Here is a 21,886-nt window from a genome sequence, read left to right as displayed (position 1 = left end):
ACGTTGTTTTGATTATTGTAGCCCTGTAGTACAAGTAAAAGTCAGGGAGTGTGATACCTCCAGTATTGTTCTTTTTTCTTAAGATTGCTTTGGCTATTCGGGGTCTTTAGTGGTTCCAAACAAATCTGATGATTTTTTGTTCTATTTCTTTAAAAAATGCCGTTGGGATTTTGATGGGGATTGCATTAAATCTGTATATGGCTTTGGGTAATATGGCCATTTTAACTATGTTGATTCTTCCAATCCATGAGCACGTAATGTCTTTCCATTTCTTTGTGTCTTCTTCAATTTCTCTCATAAATGTCTTATAATTTTCAGCATATAAATCCTTCACATCCTTGGTTAAGTTTATTCCTAGGTATTTTACTATTTTTGTTGCAATTGCAAAAGGAATTTTTTTTTAATTTCTTTTTCTGAGATTTCATTGTTAGTATATAGGAATGTAATGGACTTTTGTACGTTGATTTTGTAGCCAGCAACTTTACTGTATTCGTTGATTGTTTCTAATAGCTTTTTGGTGGCGTCTTTAGGGTTTTCTATATATAGCATCAAGTGATAATTTAACTTCTTCATTCCCAATTTGGATGCCTTTTATTTCTTTCTCTTGCCTGATGGCTCTGGCAGGGACTTCCAACACTATGTTGAAAAACAGAGGTGATAGGGGACAGCCCTGTCGTGTTCCTGAATGTAGAGTAAAGGGCTTCAGTTTTTCACCATTAATTACGAGATTAGCTGAGGGCTTGTCATAGATGGCCTTTGTTATATTAAGGTATTTTCCTTTTATACCTATTTTATTAAGTGTTTTAATCATAAATGGATGTTGTATCTTGTCAAATGCTTTTTCTGCATCAATTGATATAATCATGATTTTTGTCCTTTATTTTGTTTATGTGATGTATCACATTGATGGATTTGCGGATGTTGAACCATTCTTGTGCTTCAGGTATGAACCCCACTTGGTCATGATGAATAATATTTTTAATGCATTGTATTTGATTTGCTAGAATTTTCGTTTAGTATTTTTGCATCAGTATTCATCAGAGATATTGGTCTGTAGTTTTCTTTTTTTGTGTTGTCCTTACCAGGTTTTGGTATCAGGGTAATGTTGGCCTCATAAAATGAGTTAGGGAGTACTGTCTCTTCAATTTTTTGGAAGAGTTTGAGAAGGATTGGTATTAGATCCTGTTTGAAGGTTTGGTAGAATTCACTAGTGAAGCTGTCTGGTCCTGGACTTTTGCCTGTGGGAAGGTTTTGGATGACTGATTCAATTTCGTTACTGGTGATCGTTCTGTTTAGATTTTCTAGTTCTTCATGGTTCAGCCTTGGAAGGCTATATGTTTCTAAGAACTTGGCCATTTCTTCTAAGTTATTCAATTTGGTGGCATATAGTCCTTCATAGTATTCTTGCATGATCCTTTGTATTTCTGTGGTGTCCGTGATAACTTCCCCTTTTTAATTTCTGATTTTGTTAATTAGTGTCTTCTCTCTTTTTATCTTAGTCAGTCTAACCAAGGGTTTGTCGATTTTGTTAATCTTTTCAAAGAACCAGCTCTTTGTCACATTAATTTTTTCTATTGTCTTTTTGTTCTCTATTTCATTTAGTTCTGCTCGGATTTTTGTTATTTCCTTTCTTCTGTTGCCCTTGGGTTTCACTTGTTCTTCTTTTTCTAGTTCTTTAAGGTGTAACATGAGGTTATTTATTTGGGATTTTTCTTGTTTCTTGAGATAGGCCTGTGATGATATAAATTTCCCTCTTAAAACTGCTTTCGCTGCATCCCAAAAATTTTGGTAGGATGTATTTTCATTGTCATTTGTTTCTATGTATCTTTTGAGCTCTCCTCTAATTTCTTTTTTGACCCAGTCGTTCTTTAAAAGTATGTTGTTTAATCTCCATGTATTTGTGTTTTTTCCTGCTTTCTTTTTGCAGTTGATATCCAATTTCAAAGCTTTGTGATCAGAGAATATGCTTGGTATGATTTCAATCTTCTTAAATTTGCTGAGGCTGATTTTGTGTCCCAATATATGGTCTATCCTTGAGAATGTTCCATGTACACTAGAAAAGAATGTATAGTCTGATGTTTTAGGATGAAGTGCTCTATATATGTCAATTATGTCCAATTCATCTAATGTGTCATTTAGGGCTGCGATTTCGTTATTTATCTTCTGTTTGGATGATCTATCCATAGCTGTCAATGATGTATTTAAGTCCCCTAGTATAATTGTGTTTTAGTCAATTTCTCCCTTTAGTTCTGTTAGTAGTTGCTTGGTATATTTTGGTGCTCCCTGATTGGGGGCATAAATATTGATGACTGTTATGTCTTCTTGTTGTATAGTCCCCTTTACCATGATGAAATGTCCATCTTTGTCTCTTGTTATCTTTTTCAGCCTGAAGTCTGTTTCATTTGATATCATTATGGCTACACCTGATTTTCTCTGGGTACCGTTTGCTTGGAGTGTCAATTTCCACCCTTTCACTTTGAGTCTATGCTTATCCTTGTGGCTGAGATGTGTCTCTTGGAGACAGCATATGGTTGGGTTTTGTTTTTTGATCCAATCTGCTACTCTGTGCCTTTTTATTGGTGAGTTCAGTCCATTTACACTTAGGGTGATTATTGATACTTGAGGATTTCCTGTCATTCTATCTTTAGTTTTTTGGTAAGGCTGTATCTCCATTGTTTCTTTGCCTTTTTGTTGTTGTCTATTATTTCTGTGTGGTGGTATTCTACGATGTTTCCCTCTGTTTCTTCTTTTATTACAGTATATATTTCAGTTCTGGACTTTTTATGAGTGGTTACCCTTAAGTTTATGTAAAAGAAAGTTTGATATTTAGAGTATTTCATTTTCTTCAGCATGCTTACTTTCTCCATTCTCATATTCTGATTCAGGCCTTTACTCTCCCCTTTTTTATGTTGCCACAAATTGTCCCTGTTGATGGTGGTCAAATAGCCTTCTTTAGTATTTCTTGTAGTGCAGGTCGTGTATTAGAAAATTCCCTCAGCTTCTGTATGTCTGGAAAGGTCTTTATTCCTCCTTCATATCTAAAGGATATCTTTGCTGGATATATTATTCTTGGCTCATAATTTCTCTCTTTCAATAGTTTGAATATTTGGTTCCACTCTCTCCTGGTTTGTAGAGTTTCTGCTGAAAAAATCTGACGATAATCTAATGGGCTTTGTTACCGTCTTCTTTTCCCTGGCTGCCTTGAGGATTCTTTCTTTGGCGTTGATTTTAGACAGCTTCAATACAATGTGCCTTGGAGAAGGCCTGTTGGGATTGAGGTAATTAGGTGTTCTATTTGCTTCTTGGATTCGAGGATCCAGTTCTGTCCACAAGTTTGGGAAGTACTCATCAACAATTTGTTTGAATATATTCTCTGTTCCCTTCTCTCTTTCTTCTCCTTCTGGTATGCCCATTATTCTTATATTGCTCTTTCTGATAGAGTCAGAAATTTCTTGTAGAGTTCTTTCATTTCTTTTAAGTCTCAAGTCTCTTTCTTCTTCCATCTGTGTAATTTCCAGGTTTCTATCTTCGATGTCACTGATTCTTTCCTCCATCTGGTCAACTCTACTACCTAAGCTGGTTATTTCATTCTTAATTTCTTCTATTGAGTTCTTAATCTCCAGAAATTCCATTTGGTTCTTTTTAAAAAGTTCAATCTCTTTTGTAAAATGCTCATGTTGTTCTTTGATTGCATTTCTGAGTTCATTAAATTGCCTTTCTGTGTTTTCTTGCATCTCTTTGAGGTTTTTCAGAACTGCAATCTTGAATTCTCTGTCATTTAAGTCACATATTTCCATATCTTTAAGTTCCTTTTCTGGACACTTTTCACTTTTTTTCTGAGCTGTCTTGTTGCCTTGGTTATTAATGGCAATTACTGAGTTATTATTTCTCTTCCTAGACATCTACAGGAGTGTCTTCTGCAACAGGTTGATAGGTATGCGAAGAGCTTTTGGAGTTCCAAAGCTCTTTCTGCACCAGATTCAGAGCCCGTATGTTTCAGCAGTTCTGTTTACTCCTGCAGGGATCCACCCAGATAGGTGGGGCCAGGGGCGGAGTGAGTTGTGAGATGTGGCCCAGAGCAATGGCAGTGACCACCACCACAGCTGGTCCTGCTTCCACAGCTCCCTCCCCTTTGCCGGAACTAGTTGGGTTGTGAATCTGTGTCTGCGGTCCACAGTTCTCAGAACAGCAAATGTTCTGTTCTTTTGACCTGACACTGCTACTGTTCCGCTTCTAGCACTGGGCAGGTGGGGGTGGGGCGAGCTCTGGGAGGGTTGGGAGGGGGCGGCTAGTCTCCGTGCCTAAGGCTTCCGTTCTCGGCTCCGCAGTGAGAGCTTAAACCACCATTTTCAGCCTTCTTCCCTCAGTCTTTTCTCCGAGGTCTCTGCCATGGGCGTTGGGTTCAGCCGTGTTATATGCTGCTCCCTCAGCCCTGTGGGCCATAAGCGGAGCCCTAGCAGTCCGAGTTCTTCCCTCTCCTGCAGCTGCGGTAGTTCCGGGATGCAGCAAGCTTGGAGCACTGAGCTAGGTCTGCATCCTGCGCCCGCTTGGCTCTGTCTCTGCACTTCTCCTTTCCCTCCGCCCCTGCTCACGCGATTCTGCCACCTTTAGGTGAATTCAGTAGTGGGCCTCTTCGTCTTGCCTGTCTGCTCTGCAGGGAGTCCTTTGTGGAGTTATTGTTGTCCGATTAGTTGTAAATTCCAGGGGAGCTTTACAGAGGCTCACCTCATGCCGCCATTTTGATAGTGCATGGAAATGGTCTTTTCTTGTAATCCATTTAGATGGCAGAAAAGCTCTGGCTTTGGGTGTTTACTGCGGTGTTCATGTGCTCCTAACCAAAGCTGTGCCTGAATTTCTCTGAAGAGTGCAGCTTGCTATTTGCCCCTTATTATGAGGAGTGACACATTATGAACTGACACATGGAACTTTTGGAAGCAAACCCTTAAGCTGCCTTGGAAACCACTGTAGGACTCACTCAGTTCTTCACTTCTGACTGATCTCATCTATTGGCTGAGCCATGGCACTGGGGAGAGAGCAGCTTCCTGTTGATTCAGTAGAATCATGTTAGAATGTTTAGATAAGGGTCATCAGCCAACACGAGACTTCAGAATTAACTGCTCAGCAGCCAGTCTTCTCTTTGCCTCACCCTATGATCAAGCCATAGCTTTCATCAGCGGAAGCCCCGAAATTCATATAAAGAAGAGTGCATGAGGACCTTGTCTTGAAGCTGACCTGTCCTCTAACTTTACATAAAACTGATCACGTGCATACTGCAGGTAGGGCTGATGGACTTCACAGTGGCGAAAACCTCCCATATATCTGGAGATGGCAAAATTTAGATTCAGTGGACCTGGCCAGCAAACTTGTCTTTGCACTGGAAGCCTGATGATATTGCACCTCAGGAGGCAGTCAACGTTTTATTAAAAATCAAGTATGAAGACCAAACTCTTTTCTTTTTTCCCCAATGGATTAAAGATCGGATTGTGCAAATGTGAAGAGAGACCTGGAAGAGTGAGTTGGGAAGAATTTCAGGTCCCTGAGCGTGGACTTGATGCTCCTGAGTAAAACCATAGTCCAGAAACCACAGTGCTCAGCGGAACATTCAAAGGTGTTTTAGGCAGAGTGAAGGGACTTTTTGTTGTTTTTTCATGCCGTCAGGTGTAGGTAAGGAGCATAGACAAGTGGTTTTCTCCCCTGGTAAGCAATGTTGTGTATCATGGTTCCCTTTTTGGGACGAGAAAGAAACACACCCTTCTTCATTTATGCACCCTGTATTTCCATATGGTTGAAGTTCTTAAATGGCTTCTCATTGCTGTTGTTGGTAACCATACAGTTTCTATATCGTTTATCAGCATGGTTAGCAATAATAAGTGACCCCGGCAAGATGTGCCGTAGATTACAAGACATTCTCTTTGCATCTACCCAGTAGGTATCTAGTATCATTCCTAAGTTTGCAGTTAACTAAAGACATTCTTAATATTACTTGAAAGTAGAGATTAGAGTATCTGGGCTTTTTGTACCCTTCTCTGTAAGTATCAGTGCAGAGCCTTCAAAATTAATTGCTTCTTAGATGCACAATTACTGCTCACTTAGCCCTATGCAAAGAAGTAGGCCATTCTATTCATTGGAATCTTGCTGTTCTGTAATTATGTGAAGAGCAAATGATTATAGATAGGGTTTCAGTGTGATTTTAAAGCAGGTAAATTTAGAACAATATAAATAAGAACAATATATTCTTTTTATTAAAGAATAATTAAAATAAGAACAATATATTTTTCTTATATGTGTTCTGTAAGTTGGAAAAAAGCTTTGTTTCTTGGGCTAGAAGAGGCATCAATGGTTAACTGAAAAGGAAAAATAAGAGCTGATCTCCATTTATTTCTTGACACTGTAGAATTGATATATTCTATATATAAATACTATAATTGATATTTAGTTACTTATGCTTTGAACTATGGGCTGTGTTCTGACTTGCTTTTTATTTAAGAGGAACATACATTTCTCTTTTTATTAAGATAAAAATCAAGTGTCCCATATTATTTTAAAAGATATAAATGATGGTGACAATTTGAGACTGTATGTATAACTTTTTCAAAATTGAATGTGAGCTAAGTGGAACTAGGTATGAAGTACATTTTACACCATACTATATAGAAAGGGTATGTTTTATAAACTCAGGTAGCCTGAAGTCTTTCAATTAGAATTAACTTAGATAAATGCAGATAGCATCTGCCTTACATTTGGCCAGCTTGTCTGTCTTCCTTACTTCTCATTCTAAGAATTTGTTTGAATGTACAAAATAAATAAAATTGGTATCGCAAAGGGCAGGTCTGCCTATGTGGTGGAAGAATTAGACTAGTGTCTTAGTTTGAGTTTTTCCTAAAAGCAGACCCTGAATCTGGATTGGGGTGCAAGGAGTTTTTTGGGGAATTGATCCCAGGAAGCATGGCAAGGGAATGAGGAAGTGAGACAGGGATGGGTGGAGAGCCCCTGAAGGGGGTGTTCATGAATGGATTATTGCAGGGGCTCCTTGCTGCTTGAGATTGTCTGAGATGTCATGTGGAACACAAACCCAGGGGTGGGGAAAATTGGGGAATTTACCTCGTGAGACAGGCAGAATAATGTCCCCCGCCCCTGCCAAAAATTTTCATTAAAGATGTCTCTAATCCACTTTACTGTTTCTCCATTTGAAAAAAAAAATTGTTGTTAGTTCTCCTCTTCATAAAGAATCACCTTTATTTTTATTAAAAATCTTTCCAATTTTCTCTCTTCTTTCTCTTGCATTCTCTTATCAATTTCTATTCCTTAAATTTAAAAATGATCATTGTGTAAAATTTATTTTGACACTCCGTTGACTGAAGACAATGAGGAATACAGCTCAAGAGAAAATGTGAGATAAGAAATGAACTTGATATTTTAAAGGTGATTTCTTCTCTCCTTCTTCAGACCTTCCCCGAAAGCATTCAATAATAATAAAAAATACATTTAGCAAACTAAAATATTCTCTGTTCATCTACTGATGATATGAGGAATATGTTTGTGTTCTCTGTTGCATTTTTTTCAAATAAGAATATATGAGAATTAAATGGGAATATATAAGAATAAATGAGAATTAAAAACAAGACTATTACTCTCATGTCAATACTTTTGACCCTTTTACTATGTTTCATACAATAAAAACTTCATTATATCAAATTAACTTAATGCTGTGAAATATGAGCAAGTTATTGAATTAACGCTATAAAATATAAGTAAAAAGATGGCTGTTAACATTTTATTCTCTTATTTTCCCTAGTGAGAAGCTGGATGGAAAAACTAAAAGACAAGGTAAGAGAAGTATTTTCTTTCTTCAGATTTACTTTAGAGGGCATGGTTTTGGCAAATAAAAGTTTCTCAGGGTAATGGAGATTTAATTCATTATTCTGATTCTGGTAATCTATGTAAAGATTCAAGGCCCACCAAGAAACAAAAGTCTTCCCTTTAGGTTCCTTCTCGTATAACACTTATTCTTAGGAGCACCATCCATTCTGAAGGCAACATCTGGAATGTTCAATTGAATAATATCTTCATATTATCAAAATGGAGTTCCTTCTAGGGAATTTCAGAAGTGCAGTCCCATTCTTTTGGGCATTTCTTGTCCCAATGCAAGGCTCTTTTAAGCTTGATCTTCCTGTATGAAGAAGAAATACCTTGGATTTTGGAAGGCATTGATTCTTCTGACCCAAGGGTGGACTTGATTGAAGAATAAAAGTTTAGGAAGGAACAAGCATCCTTGAACCATAGTGGGGCGGGGCAAATCAGGGGTGTGGGATAAAAACACCTGAAGACCTGAGCATTCTCCTTAGTCCCACTTTTATGTAGTCTATCACAGGGCCACTACTTACCAAGTGATAATGAGGTGATTTGCCTGGAATGACCAACTATAGAAAATTATTTTCCTCTCTTGCATTAATTTCACCATCCACTTAGTGATTGACAATGTTAAGTTCCTTCCAGGTTTATAGTTTTCATTTTCTTTTGATTTTCAATACTCTCCAAGTTTTAATTTTTGATTACTTTGTAATTTTAAATTGGAATTACTCATAAAAATATTGACAGAGTCCTGAATTTATTGCTATAGCCTGTGTCAGATCCCATTACTATAACCCAGCTCAGATTTAACTGGGGATTTAGTTAAATGAAAATCTTTTCAACTGCCAGATATTGAGTAACATCTAATTCATCTGTCTCAGAATATACTTCTGTTGATGGTGTTCTGTATATTTTTTTATTATTTGGGGTCAATTTTCTCCATATTTGAATGATTCATATTTATTTTGCTACAACTCAATATTAAAGAATAAAAGATCTACTGTATTTTGCCATATATGATGTGTACCTTTTTGCCCAAATTTGTGAGGGAAAAATAGGGATGTGCATTATACATGGGTAGTACTAATTCCGTATCTACATAAATGTTTTAAATTCTTTTCTTTATGCTTATAAGTTAAAAGTGTAACTGGAAATAATTAACGATATCCATATACAAAATAATACCCTGGAATACTATAATTGGTTTTGTTGAGCTTACTATGAACTTGCAAGACGAAGAATTCTTGGCCTTCTATGATGTGTAAAGACCTTAAATTTGTTACCAGTACATAAAATTTCTTGTACCCTGTATCTGTTCTTGTATTTTGTAATTATTTGTTACATAAAATTTCTTGTACCATAATATGTTAAAAAATAGGTGCTAAAATTACTTTATAATACAAAAAACAAGTGCCTAAAGGTAAACAAATAAAAATTTGAATTAAAAAATTAAAACAAAGGATTTCTTTTCCTGGAATATTTGGGAAAAAAACATGGGTGAGCATTACACATGGGTGCGCATTATACACGGCAAAATATGGTAATTGTAATTAAAATTATAGAATTATATTAATTCTCCTCACTACTGTAATTTTTCTGCTTCTCAGTAACTGTATTTAGCAAATATAGTTTTTGAGAGTGAGCCTTTTTGTGTTCATACGTATTAGAAGAATGTTGAAAATTTTTAAATCTCTTGAGGTTAGTGGAGGCCATTTTGGTATCTGTAATACAAGGTCCAGTTTTGTAAGGGAGGTCTGATCAGATGGACTGAACAAGATTTGGGGGAAGAAAAGCTTAAAAGTTTAGAACTGGATATATTTACATTGGCAGTCCTTCTTGTTATTTTCCAGGGGAGAATATGATGCAATGAAAAGTAAACAGGCTTTGGTAGTTTAATTTAAGAATCCATATGTCATTGTTTCTATAAAAAATAATCTTCTGAGTTATAAAAATTGACAAAAAATAGACTTAAGAAAAGAATTTTGGCAGGTAGTCAGTTTTGAAGTTGGATATTGCAAAATTTCTTACCTGTGTATATATATAGCTTTGCCACTCCATTTAAACATCTGTGAAGCTTTAGAGAAAGACTATTATTCTATTTCTATTCCTGTGGACACTTCCTTCTTATCATGTCTCAAAGGCCTGCCACCTTCCCCTGCTACTTTTCACCAAGAGAAATAATTTTATGTGTGGCCTTTAGTTTTCTGGATTATTTTGAAGTTTTTTTCAGCCCTCTCTTCATTTTCTTCTGCAGTATTTTTTTGTTTTTAACTATGTCTTAGCTTTTTAAAAATTGGAAGAAAAATAGTTGAGATTCCCACTGACTTATTTAATGCCTTATGTCTTCAAATTTTGACTCTTTTTGGAGGTACTCACTCTAATCTTTCTCATATCACCCCTCTCCTGTGGGTGAAATATTATATGCTAACTCAATATGTACATTCATATGTGTTTACACATGTATGTATAGATGTATAGATGTATATCTGCCTTCCTCCTCCCTCCTTCCCTACCTCCCTTTCTCTCTTTATCTATAGCTAGCTATCATCTATAAAACTCTTGTTAGTCATTATCTTCAGAAACGATTTGAGAACAAAACTATTGCCGTTTTGATGAAAGTCACAAATTCCTTAGAACTGAAAACTAAACTACATATTTAACTGACTCTTCAACCAACCCAGGAGTAAACTTCTTAGTTTGGCATCATTTAATTGTTCCCAATATTGGTTTCCTTGTTAGTTAGGCTCTACAACGAGATGTTCTAAAAGTCCTGAAATATTTCTTTTGTTGTTATGTTCAGTTTTCTATATTAGTTAGGATTAAGACCAGCTATGAGTGACAGACAACTCCTATGGTAATGGCTTAACCAAGACAGAAATTTGTTTGTCTCTCATTTATGAGTCTGGTAGTAGCAGTCAAGGGTTAATGGGGAGCAACACTGTAGGCTCAGGCTCCTTCTATTTGATGCTCCACCATTTGTGATCTTTCCCAAGATCACCTCATGGTCCTGGATGGCAGTTCCAACTTAGCTAGGTCCATATAGCCAGAAGGAAGGAGGAAAAGGGGGGCTAAGACATCCTTCCCCTCTTAAAAGGTAAGATAAAGATGTTCTGTCATTCTGAAAGGGGGGGAAATGTGGAAAGTTTCGGCTCCCCTCTTAAAGAGCATGTCCTGTAAGTTGCACGTGTCACCAACGTATCATCTTCTTAGTGAGATTTATCACATGGTCACATCCAGTTTCACAGAAGGCAGGAAGAAGTAATTGTTCTTCTGTACCCAGCCCAAATGAGAAGTTCTATTGCTCTAGAAGAAGGGGCAAATGTATATTGAGGGACTGTCCCTGTCCTCATTCCATCATTAACTTTCTTCCTGGTTAAATATCCGAGGGAGTGATGCTTTTTAGGCAAATCTATTTAACTTGGCTACCTATTGATATATTTTTCAACATCTAAATTACGTCTCAAAACTGAAGCTGTATAACAATATTAGTTGTGTGATAAAGGCCAGCCCTGTTGTTATGACATCAAGATCGTTCTATTTTTTTCTAGCTTTACGAAATCGTGCATAAAATGGATGACCCAGACTACACTTCATAACAGTGATTCTCCTGTGTGGTCTGGATCTGCACCATCAGCACCACCTGGGAGTTTGTTAGAGATGCAAATCCTTGGGCCCCACCCTAGACCTGCCAAGTCAGACACTCAGTATTTTAATAAGCCTTGAAGGTGATTCAAGGTCTTGATAAGTCTTGAAGGTGTATGTTCAAGTTTGAGAGCCACTGCTGCAGAGAAATCATAAGAGCATTGTCTACATTCAGTAGACATTAGGCTGTACAGTGTATCATTTGGTTTTCTTATAGTTTTCTTGAAAACAGAGGTTTCAAATACATTATTCTAAGAAGGAAGGATGCCTTTTTCATAAATGTAAAACAAAACAAACAAAAGACAAAAACCAACTATATCAACTATTATGGCTTACAATTTATTTTAAAAATTTTAAACTGTTTATTTGAAAATAATTTCAAATTTACAGAAAAGACACAAGAATAAGAATACTACACAGAATACCCTTAGACTTTTTACCCAGAGGTGCTTGTTTTTAACATTTTACCCCATTTGCTTTATAATTTTGTGGTATTGTCTTTTTTTTCTGAACCATGTAAAGAAATGTTCATACATCATGGTGCTTTTATCCAAAATACTTCAGTATGTATTTTCTATGAATAGGAATATTCTGTTAGCAAACTTAATACAGTTATCAACTTGAGTACATTTAACATCAATACAGTACTTTTATTTAAGCTGGCATCCATATTTCAGTTTTTTTCAGCAGACCCAAAATATCCTCTAGTACCAAATCTAATCTAGGGTCAAGTAACACATTTAGTTGTCATGATTCTTTAGTTGCCTTTATTCTGAAGCAGTTTTATAATCATCCTTTTTCTTTTCATGACACTGACATTTAAAAAAAATGTAGTCCTTTTTTAAAAAATAGAATATCCTTCATTTTAGGTTTATTGGATAGTTCCTCATGATTAGATTCAAGTTATGCATTTTCAGCTGAAATATACAGAGGATACCAAAAAAATGCATACACATTTTAAGAAAGGAAAAAAACTGTATTAGAATTATAATTCTCAATATATACCAATAACAAACAATGAATACAAGTCATGTTTGACTTCTGCAATTACAAGAGGTGGTCGAAATGGTCACCATCAGCCTAGTTTTAATATAATTTTTTCCTCTCCTAAAATGTGTATACACTTTTTTGGCACCTGTGCCAAAAGAAAGACAGCTGTGTCTTTCTCAGGGTGTTACTTGTGATGGCACATATACATCCTATAATTTTGAACAAAGAAAAGGTACTGGATGGAATTTATAACTTATAAACTATGCACATTCATCTTATCTATCTTCATTTCTGCAGGAAAGGAGTCATGGACAATTCTAAAAGTGCTTATTTTCAATTCGTCAGTTTTAAAAGAGGAATGGCTAAATTGTATTGGAAGAGGATAGGTTGTTTTGTTCCCATCTTGTAATGTACTTGTAATTTCAAAGCACAGGCAGATGATGCAAGAAGAGACAAAGAAGAGAGAAGAGAGAGAGAGATTAACTGAAGTTTTTTGAAGTCTACATGATTTAAAGCTAGAAACAAGAAGTCTAAATGTGTAAATAAGAAATATGGCAAGAGTAACGCATTTTGTAATATTAATGTTATTGACGTGGGGTTAAGTTACACCGCCTGAGGAGACCCTCACAGAAGCTGATTAAACTGAGCTCCCAAAGGCTCAAAATCATCCTTTGAATGTATGGCTCAGTAAAGTCCAGTCTACTGAGCTTAAAGTTGGTCATATTTCAACATGTACGTATGTTTCCATGCACTGGGAATGGTGATTTTTTAAAAAAAATATTCATAGTTCTAGTGAGAGTACCAAAACTTTGCTATTGTCTGATATTTCCCCACATGGGAAATTTACCGAGTTTTATAAGCCTAAAGAGATCTGGAAGAACTTTAGAAAAAGTTTGGGTTTCTGCAAAGCATAGTAATTTGTTGAAAAAAAAAAAAAGGCTGGGCTTTGTTTCTCTAGGAAAAAATACTTAGTATGCTAATGAACAAAGCTATCGTTCTCAAATTCATGGAAAAGTTTTCCATATTTTGCCCTGACTAAAGTCTGGGAAGCAGAATTGGCAAGCTGGCTTCCTGTGTGCAAGAAAAGGGTACACTTCCATAAGGTCTTATCTCGTCCTTCAGTTCCTTCTGTGACACAGACTGCATATTTCAGCGCTTTTTAGAAAACTTTTATTCTCTGTCCCTCTCTGTTTTTGGCTCATTCTGAAAGATACTAGAAATAGTTTGTGCTATGTTGGAGATTTTCGAAATAGTCAAATAAATAAAAAGACTCATGCTTTTCCCCTCCCCCCTAAAATAGTGCCTATCTAAAGTACTTAATACTTTAGACTCTTCTTCTAGACTCTTCTTCCTCTTGCCTCTCTAAAAATCTTCTTTTAAAATTTATAATTGTTAATGAATTTAGTCTGGGTTGACTTCTAGAAGGAGCTTTCTCGGAAGGCAAACCAGTGTCGTGTTTCCCCATGAAAGGGCTTTAGTTAGTACATTCTCCTCTAGCCCTTGGGTGTCTTATTGGCCAAGATGCAGATAGCACCTTTAGTTGATGGCCTTACCCCAAACTTGGGTAGGTCCTGAGCTGCTTACCCAGGCCCAGGGATGTGTGGAGATCACGCTGCTGTCTGAGAACCAAGGTATCCATAGTGACACTGTAGGGATGTTGGAGACACCCATGGGTTTGATACCTCCAGGCTTTTTTAGAGGTACCAGTGTTATTAGCAGTGATCTTTATGCCTTTCTCTGCCATTTCCTTTCTTTGGGGTTGGGGACACTCAGTTTCCCTCCCAACCCCCAACTTTGGTCTCGTCCACTGGGCAGATGATTCGTCTCATATAAGTTAACCCATCCACTCTGTGTGCACACTTTTTCCTCGTCCTTGTCTTTTCTGCCTGTATTCCAACATCTAACATCCTTCCTCTTTCCTTTGCAGGTCCTTTTCTTCTCTGTTGCTTCCAGAAGCCCTCATCTTTTACTCACTTACAAGCACATTGCTCTTTCCTTTCTTACTGCAGTGCAGCTAAGATTGTGAGAGAGTGGATCACCAATGTCAAGGTTCTCCTGTTGCCATGCAAGAAACACAGTATTCCAGGGAGCACTTCTCTCCCCTCCCCCGGCCCTCCCACCAGCTCAACTCATGCTGACATTTCCAATTTGTGGCACTGTAATAGTCCTGGCATTCTCCAAAGCGTACTGCATCCATCTTTAATACAAATTATATTTCTGTCTCCCAAACCTGATGTTGACAAATGTACATAAGCAAGTAGCTGGAGGTACCACTAGATCTGGTTGATTTATTTGAATACTTCTAAGTATTGGAAAGATCCCTAAATACTCATACCTCTCTCTCTGTCGCCTTCTCCCAGAAAAAGTAACTTTACTCCAGATGCTATTTTATTTTATAAGAAAGCAGGTGGGAGAATTCACAGTGTCTGAAAACCTGCTGCCGTCCAGCAGAAAGGAGGAACCTGGGGTAGCGGCCTGCTCGGCATCCTAATGCGGGTCTCCTTCTCTCTGCAGGCTGGCTACATGTCTGGGATGCTGGTGCCTGTGGGGGTGGGGATAGCTGGAGCTTTGTTCATCTTGGGAGCACTCTACAGCATTAAGGTGATGAACCGGCGAAGGAGAAATGGCTTCAAAAGGCACAAAAGAAAGGTATGGAACCAACAACAGCAAAACCCAATCACTTTGGGAACATTCTTTGCTTTTCTAATTTGCTTAACAAAGTACACTGGGCTTAATGATGCATGAAGTATCTGGAGGTACCCAGTGGTTTGGATTCGTCGCTCTGGCTGCTGCCTTGCCTTCCTTCTTTGGTTTGTGTTTCAAAGGGGGCTGGTTTCTCAGCTTGGCCCTGCCCCAGAAGGAGTTTAATGCCTCTGTGTTTTCTTTCTCCAGCAGAGAGAATTCAACAGCATGCAAGATCGAGTAATGCTCTTAGCTGACAGCTCTGAAGATGAGTTTTGAATTGGACTGGAATTTAATTGGGACAATCAACGATGTTATTATTTTATTTTTTATTTGGGGGCAAAAGAAAAGGACAACTGCCTGCCCCATCGCTGCGGTCAGACCGTCAGTCTCATTATCTGCTGGATAGTAGATTTTTCTTGCACTGAGCAGAAGAGGCATGCTGTAAACTAAATGTAACATGCAGTGTTCGTTTTTATTCTGTAGTGAATTTTCTACAACCGTGGCCTACAACTCATAAAAATGCAGCATACGTATTGTTCAGTAGGAGTTGCTAGGTTAGGTAGAGTAAATGTTTTGTATTTTTCCAGTGTCTTTTCCTTGGTTTGGACTACCTGCACTAAGCATAACAATTATTGCTACCAAGGCATGCTTACCTGAAATAGAAATCTTAACAAAGACTCACTCGTGATGACTGCACTCTACCTACATGAAACCATAGGCTTGTGGGCCATGGTACGTAAATATTGCATTTGCATCAAAACTAGCAGCAACTCGAAATGAAATCTTTTTCATCAAGAAAATCTTTCAGCACATTAGGAATATATATAGATTTGTATGTATCTTGTGTTATGTGTTTCAGTCTTCCAGTTTTGTTATCTTTCTGTTTTATTCTCATTCTTGGCAAGGAAAAAAAAATGCACCAGAAATAATACATTAAATTGACTCAGTCTTGATACATGTTTCCTTTCTTAAGTAGTGTAATTGAGTCCAACAGACCTATCAGTAGATTCTTATGTGTGTATCATTAAGAGAAGTTCTTTTTGTGTACCACTGACTTCATTGAGAAGAAACGAGGGAGAAATCAAGAAGAAGATGAAGGTAAGTAAGCTCCCAGAGCATCTATCTCTACCGTGTGGCTTTGTGCTTGCATGTCCACTGTTTGGAGTTATTCAGAGTGCTTTTCTACACTTGTGGTCTTGGCCATGGAATGATTGGGCCACCATTGGTCCTTACTTGGCTCATTAGAAAAACAGACATGCTCTGGTAGGTGCAGACTCAGTGGCAGCTTATGAAAAAGCTGGTACACAATGGAGCTTATGAAAAACCAGCCTCTCTCCGGGCACCCCACTTCAGGAGTGTTGGGGTTCATTTCTTATTCCCTTTAGAATGCAATTCCTTGCCTTATCTTTTGAATCTGGGTATTTGGGACTTTCATTAAGTAGAGTTTTTGGGTAAAGACTTGGCTCGTTTCCATGGAGGAATAAATGTTACTAATAATACAGTTCGTGGTGTTTTACACTGTGGAGAGCGTGTTCGTATTTATCAGAGCCTGTTCTACTATATTTAAGGCAAGTTGTACAGTTATTCCTCCTAGCTACTGTGTGAGATGGGATGTATATTTTTATTCTCCTGTTCAACTGAAGACGGAACTGAAGCAGAGAAATAAAATGATTATCCGAAATAATACCCAGGAAGAATCAGGCCTAGAACCCTCCTGGACTCAAAACCACACACCCCTACCTTCAGTTCAGTGCTTTTTCACATACTTGGCAGGAAGCAGTGACATTTCAGTCCTTTAAAACCGAGGTTCGAAGGCAATCACTGCTTGCACTTCATTCGAGTTTCTATCTTTGTTAAAATGAATGACGCTTTACTAATTTCCCTATTATTTACACAAATTCTTTCCTCTCCCACCTCGGCTACTTCCTTTGAAAATCACACAATTTAAGTATCACCTCCAGGGAATTAATAAAAAAACCTTTCTAGAATCCTGCATTCTAGCTGGCTTATAAGTATGCTTTCATCAAATAATTTAAATTCTTTTTGCTAACAGATGTAAGCAGATGAGTGAGGTTGATCAAGGGAAATGAAAAGCTCTTACAGTCAGGTACAAGTTAGCAGCTGACAAACAAGTTCAAAGTCAGGTTTTGAAAACTGAATTCAGAACCATGACACTCATCAGTAATTTGTGATTTCAGGAATAGAGACCTCCTGATACTGCATAAGGTATGTTTTCCTTTTGTAAGAGCAGCCCATTTGCTATAAGTATTCCTAAATTTAGGAGGAGGTGAGCATGATGTGGCATTACTGTCTTTTAATTCTTGACAGGCTGTTTATAAGGACACGCAATAAACCACTTCATTCAGCAACATACTAATGCCTCAGGCTACTCTTAATCTATAGTCTTAACTAGACCTTTGCTAATAGGTTGAACCTCACACCATAGCATAATAATGTCACAAATAACATAGTTTTATTTTTCCAGAGGGTTATAGGGATGACGTGTATATACATTTAGGCCTAAGCAGAAATGTCTCTGCAGTCCTTTTTGGGATAGGTGACTGTTTAAAGAAAAAAGACTTTCTTTAAATTACAGATTTCTATACAAACCATTTGAATATCTGGGATGAATGGAAGGTTCTGTGGATGGTTCAACTGGTTTGTTTATTTTGGCCGTTTTTTTTTTTTTTTTTTTTTGCTGCCAGTGGCTGTAGAATAATGACTTTCATTGGTTGGTTTAGATTCTTTATGAGGATCACAAACGGTTCTCATGTTCTGAACAAAACCTGGGCTTCGAGTGCTGCCATGAGAGGAAGTACTAGACAGTGTAGTCCAGATTAAAGGTAGTAAATCAGGCACTGATGGGTTTACCTCAACTAAGTGATTCATACGTTTATATTCACCCATTAAAAATAGAGAGTCAGCTCTGTATTCTAACAACTAAGCTTAAAATATTTAACAGTGAACCAAATAGAGCTGTCTGGAAAGGGGGGTGATAGCTGCAGCTTCAGTTGCTGACACTTTCCCCTCTGAACTGAATTCCCTCTGTCAGGACTACAGGTGTCCCACTGTGGGCACTAGGAAATGTGTCATTCTGAGGGAGACGCAGTGTTTCCCCAACTCCTAAGAATCACCTGGGATACTTATGAAGCATACAGATTCTGAGGCCTTGCCCTAGACCCATTGAATCCAGGGGAGAAGCTGGGGATGCTCATGCCACAGATTTGAGCACACAGCTAGGAAAGCATCTATCTGGAGACCAGCTTCCTTATTCAGGAGACAAGAGAGAGCAGGCTCCTGGGGGAAGAAACCCTTCTCTAGTCAGCTATCCAAGAAATCACACCTGCCATAGTGGAGAAAAGAAAACAAAAGGAAAAAGGGTGGAAGCTTCTAGAAAAAGACTAGAATGCTGGGACAGAGAGAAAAAGATTCCTCCTATGCCTCTGGTGTCTTTAATTAGAAGATAGTACTTTTCTTTTAAACCTCTTTAGTTTTTCCTCTCCCATAAGCTGCTTCTTTCAATAGCTGCTGGCTCAATTTATATGCAATATTTGGAGATAATTAGTATCCCAGGGAAACAGAGTTCCTTAGCATTGCCTTAGCCTTGGCTTCAGCTCATACACTGCTTCAGAGTCAGTCTTCCAGAAACATTTTCTTAAAGTACCTGTGTCTCTCATATAGGCAGAAATGTTGTGGGGAAATTTTTAAAGCATAGTTCTAAGACATATTTAAAGTAGCTTTAGAGTGGTCACTCAAAGCTGATTCTTGGTTTAATTATTTCTTTTTAAATGTCTTAACCAGAAACCATAAAACTCGTAGAAGAAAATGTAGGCTGTAAACTCTCTGACTCTCTTAGTAACATTTTTTGTGTGATATATCTCCTTGGGCAAGGGAAAGAAGAAAAAAATAAAGAAATGGAACTACATCAAACTAAGAACTTTTTGCAGAGCAAAAGAAACCATCAACAAAACGAAAAGACACCCTACTGAATGGGAGAAGATGTTCACCAATGATTCATCCAATAAGCGGTTAATATCCAAAATGTATAAAGAACTCATACAACTTACCACCAAGAAAACTAAACAATCCAATTAAAAATTTGGCATAGCACCTGAATAGACATGTCTTCAAAGAGGACATACAGATGGCCACCAGCCATATGAAAAGATGCTCAACATCACTAATCATCAGGGAAATGCAAATAAAAACCACGATGAGATACTATCTCACACCTGTCAGAATGGCCATCATCAATAGATCAACAAACAACAAGTCTTGGTGAGGATGTGGAGAGAAAAAGGGAACCCTCGTGTGCTGTTGGTGGGGTTGCAATCTGGAGCAGCCTCTATGGAAAACAGTATGGAGGTTCCTCAAAAAACTTAAAAAAGAACTACCTTATAACCCAGCAATTCCACTTTTGGGTATTTATCTGAAGAAATTCAAAACACTAATTCCAAAAGATATATGCACATGCACCCCTGTGTTCATTGCAGTGTTATGTAAGCAACACAAGTGTTCATCAATAGACAAATGGATAAAGAATACGTGGTACGTATAAACAGTGGAATATTACTTGGCCACAAAAAAGAGTGAAATCTTACCATTTGTGACAACATGGACGGATTTAGGAGGTATTAGGCTAAGTGAAATAAAAAGACAGAGAAAGACAAATACCATGTGATCTTACTTTTATGTGGAATCTAAAGAACAAAAAAATGAACAAACAAAACACTCATAGATGCAGAGAACAAACTAATGGGTGCCAGATGGGAGGGGTGTTCGAGGGCTGCGTGAAAAAAGTTAAAGGATTAAGAAGTACAATTTAGTAGTTACAAAATAGTTATGGAGATGTAAAGTACAGCATAGGAAATATGGTCAATAATATTTTAATAATTATGTATGGTGCTGGGTGGTTACTGGAATTACGAGGGGGCATCACTTTGTAAATGTATAACCATTATGCTGTATGCCTGAAACTGATATAAAATAATGTTGAATGTCAACTATAATTGCAAAAGAAAAAAGAAAAACTATTTTAAAAAGCTATGACTTGAGTCAAAATATTACAGAGATATCAGAAAATAGTATAGAGCAATATAAAGCATTCTTTTTTTAAAGTTTTTTTAAATTAAAAATATAGCATACAACATTGTATCAGTTTCAGGTGTATGCCATAGTTGTTCAACATTTACATACCTAAAGAAGTGATCGCCATGATAAGTCCAGCAACCATCTGACACCATACTATGCTAATCACAATATTATTGACTATATTCCCCATGACTTATTTGTTTTATATCTGGAAATTTGAACCTCATTCCCGTTCACCTTTTCCCTCCTTTTAAAGATTTTCAATTATAGTTAACATTCAGTATTCTTTTGTATTAATCTCAGGTGTACAGCTTAGGGTTAGACATTTGTATAATTTAAGAAGTGATCCTTCAGACTAGTCCAGTACCCACCTGGCATTATACATAGTTATTACCACATTATTGACTATATTCCCTATGCTTTACTTTACATCCCCATGACTATTTTGTAACTACCAATTTGTACTTCTTAATCCCTTCTCCTTTTTCACCCTGTCCTCCAACCCCTTCCCATCTATTACTCCGATAAATCTAGTACCCATCTGACACCATTCATAGTAATTACAATATTGACTATATTCCTTGTGCCTTACTCTACATCCCCATGACTACTTTGTAACAACCTATTTATACTTCTTAATTCCTTCCCATTTTTCACCACCCCCTCCAGACCCCTCCCATCTGGCAGCCATCAAAATGTTCTTTGTATCTATGAGTGTGTTTCTGATTTGTTTGTTTATTTTGTTCTTTGGATTCCACATATAAATGAAATCACACTGCATCTGTCTTTTTCTGTCTGATATACTCTACTCAGCACAACACGTGCTATGTCCATCCTGCCGCAGCAGATGGCAAGGACCCATTCCCTTCCATGGCCAAGCAATATTCCATTGTATACATGTACCACTTCCTCTTTATCCATTCCTCTATCAGCGGACACCCAGGCTGCCTCCACATCTTGGCCATTGTAAACAATGCTGCAATGAACATATGGATACACAGGTCCTCTCGAAGTAGCGTTTCTTCAAAAAATTACCCAGAAGCGGGATTACTGGGTCCTTTTTTGCCTCTTTTTATAGCCTTTGTTTTAAAGTCTATTTTGTCTGGTAAAAGTATTACTACCCCAGTTCCCCCTCCCCCATTTCCATTTTCATGAAATAACTTTTTCCATTCCTTTACTTTCAGTCCATGTGTGTCTTTCAATCTGAAGTGAGTCTCTCGTTGGCAGCATATGTAAGGGTTTTGTTTTCTTATCCATTCAGCCAGCCTATCTTTTGATAGGAGCATTTAATCCATTCACATTAAAAGTAATTGTTGATAGGTATGCAGTTATTGCCATTTTATTATTCACATTAATGTTGTTCCAGAGGTCTCTTAATGTATCCTCATTTTTTGAAATTCTTTTTTCTTTTTGTTTTTCTGATTGGGTGTTTTCTGCTGCCTTCTCTTCCAAATTGTTGATCCTTTGCTTCATCTAGTCTGCTGGTGATTCCTTCTAGTGCATTCTTCATTTCAGTTTTTGTATTCTTCACTTCTGACTGGTTCTTCTTTATGGTTTCTATGTCTTTTTATGCTTGCTATCTCTTTGTTGAAGTTCTCACCAAGTTCCTTGAGCCTCCTTATAACCA

At 37.4% G+C, this 21,886-nt stretch overlaps 1 protein-coding gene across 3 annotated transcripts in view; it reads left to right on the top strand.

Moving 5' to 3' along the window:
• ARMH4 (armadillo like helical domain containing 4) overlaps positions 1–16,121 on the top strand; it is a 138,357-nt gene extending 122,236 nt beyond the window's left edge. For all 3 annotated transcript variants that reach the window (XM_081047409.1, XM_081047411.1, XM_081047410.1), the window contains 3 exons: positions 7,796–7,827; positions 14,998–15,132; positions 15,376–16,121. In XM_081047409.1, coding sequence (XP_080903535.1) covers positions 7,796–7,827; positions 14,998–15,132; positions 15,376–15,444 — 236 coding nt within the window. In that variant the 3' untranslated portion in view covers positions 15,445–16,121. The remainder of the gene's footprint in view (positions 1–7,795; positions 7,828–14,997; positions 15,133–15,375) is intronic.
• Positions 16,122–21,886: the final 5,765 nt, after the last annotated feature.

The sequence above is a fragment of the Rhinolophus hipposideros genome (genome assembly GCF_964194185.1).
Source record: "Rhinolophus hipposideros genome assembly, chromosome: 5".
Classification (NCBI taxonomy): Eukaryota; Metazoa; Chordata; class Mammalia; order Chiroptera; family Rhinolophidae; genus Rhinolophus; species Rhinolophus hipposideros.
The sequence above is the reverse complement of the archived record's forward strand: the minus strand, read 5'-3'. Positions and strand labels throughout refer to the sequence as shown.